This window comes from Pediculus humanus, genomic scaffold (assembly GCF_000006295.1).
Source record: "Pediculus humanus corporis 1103172107707 genomic scaffold, whole genome shotgun sequence".
Classification (NCBI taxonomy): Eukaryota; Metazoa; Arthropoda; class Insecta; order Psocodea; family Pediculidae; genus Pediculus; species Pediculus humanus.
Genome location: NW_002987311.1, coordinates 120,289 through 126,288, shown reverse-complemented (window position 1 = coordinate 126,288; position 6,000 = coordinate 120,289). Strand labels below are relative to the sequence as shown.

At 24.5% G+C, this 6,000-nt stretch overlaps 3 protein-coding genes across 3 annotated transcripts in view; 1 reads left to right on the top strand and 2 right to left on the bottom strand.

Annotated features, from left to right (window-relative positions):
- The window catches only part of Phum_PHUM307670 (mitochondrial 28S ribosomal protein S30, putative), a gene marked incomplete at both ends in the record, with an annotated part of 2,536 nt that extends 754 nt beyond the window's left edge, over positions 1-1,782 (bottom strand). The window contains 4 exons of the mRNA XM_002427220.1: positions 7-26; positions 205-372; positions 656-1,098; positions 1,337-1,782. Of these exons, the coding sequence (XP_002427265.1) occupies positions 7-26; positions 205-372; positions 656-1,098; positions 1,337-1,782 (1,077 nt within the window). The remainder of the gene's footprint in view (positions 1-6; positions 27-204; positions 373-655; positions 1,099-1,336) is intronic.
- Positions 1,783-2,571: 789 nt separating this feature from the next.
- On the bottom strand, positions 2,572-3,102 carry Phum_PHUM307660 (mitochondrial 50S ribosomal protein L14, putative; the record flags this gene model as incomplete). The annotated part of the gene is made up of 2 exons (XM_002427219.1): positions 2,572-2,699; positions 2,787-3,102. The coding sequence occupies 2 exons, from the start codon at positions 3,100-3,102 to the stop codon at positions 2,572-2,574; spliced, it is 444 nt and encodes a 147-aa protein (XP_002427264.1).
- A 535-nt stretch (positions 3,103-3,637) lies between these two features.
- On the top strand, positions 3,638-5,815 carry Phum_PHUM307650 (butyrate induced transcript, putative; the record flags this gene model as incomplete). Its single annotated transcript, XM_002427218.1, has 6 exons — positions 3,638-3,838; positions 4,174-4,408; positions 4,528-4,760; positions 5,018-5,253; positions 5,388-5,506; positions 5,733-5,815. The coding sequence occupies 6 exons, from the start codon at positions 3,638-3,640 to the stop codon at positions 5,813-5,815; spliced, it is 1,107 nt and encodes a 368-aa protein (XP_002427263.1).
- Positions 5,816-6,000: the final 185 nt, after the last annotated feature.

Below are 6,000 nucleotides of genomic sequence, written 5' to 3'. Positions count from 1 at the left end.
CGTCACATCGTGATAAGAAGAAAATCCTTAAAAATTTATAAATAATAAATTTTCATTAGTCCGCAATTTAAATTTAAAATTTCCCATGTTATGATTAGTAATTTTAAATAGTAATAATTTACATAAAAAAACGTAGTTTTCATTTAAAAAAAAAAAAAAAAATTAAAAATAAAAATTGTTATAAATTTCATTAATTAATACTACCTTGATAACAAGCCAAAGGCATAAGCCATCCAAAAGAAGCAAAAATCATTTGACTACTAATGGCTTCTTCTTTATCGGTCGACCCATAAGTGGAAGGTCTGTGATGAACATGGTTTAAATCATGATAAGACAAAAAACCAAAATCTTCTTTTTCCCCTGGCCAAAAACCTGGAAATAAAATATTTTTAAAGCAAAATAAATTAATAAAGCACACATTAATATTATGTACTGATAAAATATGACTGATTATGATTTTTTAAAAATGACTAAAGAAAATGACTTTTGTATTATACTAAATCATAAAAAAGAAAATAAATTAATTTGCACAAGGCTTGTTAATGATAATAAATAAAAATTATTTAATTTCTAATAAAAAATATTTTAATAAGTATTGTAGAAAAATTTTAAAAAATATGATAAAAATTAAATTAAAATTTATTTTTGTACTTACCAGGAATATTTGTAATATGCCTACGCTCCATGGTGTACCCCAAGGTAATATGAGGATCAAAGTCATACACAGGTACTGAATAATTGAAAATGTTGGCTTCTTTACTACTTATTATAGGTGGCAAAGGATTGGAACATCTCAATTGTAAAATAGGCTTTCCAATATATTGAATGAGCTTATCTGATGGTCTGTCAAGATACTCTTCAGGTAACTCATTTAATGGAATTCCATATTTGTATTCTTTTTTAACTACAGTTTCTACCAAACTATTAACTTTCCAAGAGGCTTCTATTCTAGGAGAAAAGTCAGTTTGAAGATGGACTGCATCACTTTCAGAGTTCTGAATGCAATTAAGAATGACTCTATTTAATTCACCAACGATAATTTTTTGTAATTGTCTTATTTTTTTCATATCGTTTAGATTTTTAAAAATGTTTTCTCGCCTGAAATTCATAAACGATTAATAGCAATTATTATTATTAATAATAATTTTATGAATTCTCAATCAAGGACTGTAAAAAAAATTCATTAACATACAAAAATACAATTATAACCTATCTGCAATAAATATAAATAATTAAAATATATATATATATATATATATATATATATATATATATATATATATATATATATTGTAAGGAATTTTCACACAATTTTAATTAATGAATTTCAACATACCTGACATGCAATTGATATTCTATAGAGTCTACAACATCATCCCTAATTTTTTTTGCTAAATCTATACACTTATCAGCTGAATTTTCATAATAAGAAGGCAAAGCTTCTGTTTTCACCAAATGCGTTCTGGTTGCATGTTGACTGAATGATAAATTATTGTACGGTATGATTCCTTCGTGAATCATAAAGCATTTCCAACCCCACCGTCGGGGAACATTAACTTCAAAAAGCTTTTCTTCAACAGTAGGTTGCCTTAATATTTTTTTATGCCATTCTTTAAGTCTTTCGGTCTCGACGGTACCCTTATTTATGTTTATAGGAGGATACTCAGGAGTTGAAGTAAATTCATTTTCAGTACAGTTAATATTTCTAAAAGGAACAGAACAGCACCTTGTCAGTGAAGCTAAACTATTTTTACGTTTGCAGCCTTTAAGTACTGAATACATTTTGAAAAGTTATTTAACACGTTAAAATATTATTCATTCGAAAAAAAAAAAAATAAGTTATTAAAGAACAAGTTAAACATTAACAGCCTAAAAAATAATGTGAAGTGGCAGAAGAAAAAGTCTTTTGCCACAATTTTTTTTTGAAAAATGAAACGAAATTTCTATAAAAAAGTTTTCTTTTATCAATTTTAAAAAATATATTGATTATATTCTCTGGTTTCCGATACACAATTTACAAATAATTTAATAAAAAAAAAAAAAAAAGGAGTCGATTTAAGGTCATTGCGGCTCTTGTATAATTTTCTAAATTAATGACTCTCTTAAAATAGTTACATTGAGTAAAACCTAAAGAAAAACAATAGTTCCTTAACTATTATTTTTATTAATATTTTCGGTTGTTGACGCTTACGCAAAATTTTAAGAACAAAAATCTCACTTTTGTAAAAAAAAAAAACTGGAATAAAAGTTTAGAAGCAATAAAGTGAAAAATTTTTTTGGAATTAGTTTAACTGATTCCGTAAAAGTTAAACAAACCATTAAGAAATGAATTGATATTATGTATGAATAGGCACTCATCCATAGATATCAATTCTAAATAAGTTTTTTTGCTATTTAACATTTATAATTACAAAGCTTTATAAAAAAAAGTTCTAATTAAAAAAAAAAAATAACAATGTGAAAAATATATAATGTTTTACTTAAAAAAAATGTTTTATAGAATATATGGAGAAAAAAAAAAAACTAATATAATTTAAAATTAGACTTCTTTAAGAATTCATCTTGAACTAATTATACAAATGTAGTGGCTAATGCTAAGAGTTTGGTGTAATCAACACCTTTACCAAAACTTTTCTCCTTTAAAACAGTTCGTAAAACATGTGGTAAAGGAACATGAATCCTGTTACCCAAAGGAGTACCTAAAATGTAATTTATAATACCATTATTGTAAATTTGATATGTGAAAAAGAGTGATATGTGCAGTAGTTTTCAATTCAATAACTCACCATAATCATCGACTAATACAATGTTGTTACTATCAAATCTGGGTATAAAAGGTAGTTGCTTTTGTTTACAACCAATAATTATTGCTTTTTTTTTCTCACCAAGAATAGCAACTAAAACTTTATCTCCCACGGTTCCAATGCCTTTCTTATTGTACACATGAATGCATTTGGGAGGTTTTCCCTGCATCATAGCTGCTTTTCCAATTTCTGAATTATCCACTACCCTGAGTCTAGTTAATTTTATAACGTGGTTATGAATGCAAGAAGTATTAAATTGTCTGCAAAAATAAAAAAGATTCTTTACACTGCAATGCATATTTAAAAGTAATAACAACAACAACAACGGAAAAGTCGGTTTTCTTTTAAAAAGTCAGCATTTCACGGATTCAAATAAAATTCTTCTGCTTATGTTAAAGTACATATGTTTCAATTGAGCTTAACCAGTGTTGGTAGCATTGTTATAAATAAATGAAAGTTTTCGTTTATAATATAATAATATTTCTATTATAAAAAATTTCAATTTTTTTTACTTAGAAATATTATGGCCTAATTAATGTCATTGAATTTTTAATTTATAATATTAATTATATTAAATAGGCGATATTAGAGTTATTCAATTATTTTTAATGTTTTCTAAATAACATTAACACCACTTAAACTAAGCTTAACTAAAAATTTTTCAAAATGTTGTAATAAATAAATGCTAATAAAGGTAAAAAATTTTAATTTAAATTTTGTATTTTGCACTAATTGACATTTTTCAATATAGCTTCAAATTTTTTTTTGTCTCAGTGTAAATCAAAATAAGGTTGTTGTTGTTTCAAAGAATTTGCTGAATTTATTTATATGAAATGGCAGAAATTTTGAGTCCATTTGTTTATTGGGCACAAACAGAGGATCAGTTATCATTGAAAGTTGACTTAAAAGATGCAAGTAATGCTGACATTACCTTAGAATCAGAGAAATTAACATTTTCTGCTGTGGGAAAAGGAGCAAAGGGAGAGCATAAATATGCTTTTTCATTAAACTTTTTTTCAAAATTGAATGCTAGTGTAAGTTTTTTTTTTTTTTTTTTTTTTCTAAGCATCATTCAATTTAAATATTACATATTATTTACAAAATTAATTCCTTTTATTAAGCAATACACCATCTTCATCTTATTAATAATAATAAAAGATCACTTATTAGTTTTTCATAATTTTAAGAATTGTAAAAATTATACACAATTTTCCAAATAATTAATGTAATATTTTAAAAATCAAATGAGCAGTGTAATTAGCATCTGAAAGAGATTTTAAAAAGGGTTTGTGAAATTTGGAAAATATAAAATTTTTCAATGTTAATTTATTTTTTTTAAAAAAAATGTTTGTTATTTACTGCTATTTAGAAAAGTCATTATAGAGTATTGGATAGAGAAATTGAATTTTCTTTGAAAAAAGCTGAATTTGGATTTTGGCCTAGATTAACAAGATCACCTCAAAAGCCTGCTTGGCTAAAAGTTGATTTTGACAAATGGAAAGTTAATGATCCAGATATTGATGATGATAATAACAGAAATGTTTTAGATGATTATCCAGAATTATATGATAAGCTGCAAAAGGAAGAAAAAGGCTATAAAATAGGTAGTACTGCCATTCAAAAAAAAACTATTCCCATGTTTTAATAAAGCCCTCAGTATTAATATAACTTTTAAGCAATAATCAAAATGCAATAATTCAATTTTTTTTTTTTTTTTTTTTAGAGGAATTTAAAAAAGTATATTTAGTTGTTTACAATTTATTTCAATTAGTCGGATTTTTGTATATTCTAATAGTGATAGCTGTAAAATATTCAAAAAATGGTTTTAATTCAGTATCAGAAACCTATGAAAATACTGGGACAATTATGAAATTATGTCATCTGTTTATGTGGCTTGAAGTCCTTCATCCAGTTTTTGGTTATACCAAAAGTTCAATTTTAGCACCTTTTTTGCAGGTTAGATATTTATAACTGTATATTTAAAAATGAATGTACCTGAAAATAATTTAATAATTTTTTTTTGGTTATAATTAAAATGTGAGCAATTATGTAAATAATTTCTAGGAATCATTTAATTTAAATTACAAAAAAATTTTCATTTTCATTTAAAAATAAAGCAAAATATTTTTTGTCAAATGTCCAAAATTCAAAAAAAAAAAAAAAATTATTAAATTATTAAAATGATTAATTAATTAATTAAATAAAATTTTTAGGTTGGTGGCAGATGTGTAATTTTATTTCTCATGATAGAAGGTGAACCAAGAATGCAAACAAAACCTGTTGTTTTCTATCTTTTTATCATTTGGAGCCTTGTCGAAGTTGTTCGTTACATATATTACATAACGCACTTAAACAAATTTAAGATAAATTTCCTTAAATGGCTAAGATATACTGTGTGGATCCCTTTGTATCCACTCGGAATATGTTGCGAAGGTGTCATTATATTAAGGTTTGTTATATACTTCAAGAATTTGAATTTTGGAAAAGTTTTTTAAATTTGAAAATTATAAAAAAAAAAAAAACCTTTACCTATTATTAAAAATATTTTTAAAAAAAAAGTTATCATATATATATTTTTTTCAGAAATATTCCCTACTTTGAAGAAACATTTCGATATACTGTTTCTTTACCAAACTCATGGAATTTTACATTTCATTTTCCCACCGCAATGAGAGTTTATTTATTACTTCTATTTTTTCCTGGTAAGTTCCTTATACGTCTGATAAAAAGTAAAAAAAAAAAAAAAAAAAAAAACGTTTCTATTTACGTTGATCCTGCCCATAAACATTTTATTATAATATTGAATCCCCGATTGCCGAAAGTATTAAATTTTATTTACCCATTCGTAAACACAAAATTAGTCAATTATTTTTTTAATTCCTGTCTTTGAATAACCTTTTTAAGAATTTTGTTTTTTTTTTTTTTCAGCTATGTACGTAGCAATGTCACACATGTATAAAATTCGAGTGAAAAAATTAAAGTCGAAAAATTGGAAGAGTAAATATTTTTAAGACATTTTTCGCAGAAGTCCTGTGCGAACGAAAGAGTAAAAAGTAATTAATAAAATTAATTTTGACGTTATTGGTACCGAAAAAATTTTATTTTCTTCATTTTTTAAAAAAATTTTAGGTAATTTTAAATGTTAATTATGTTAGAATTAAAACCATTTTTTTTAACAGTTGAATTATGTTAAAAA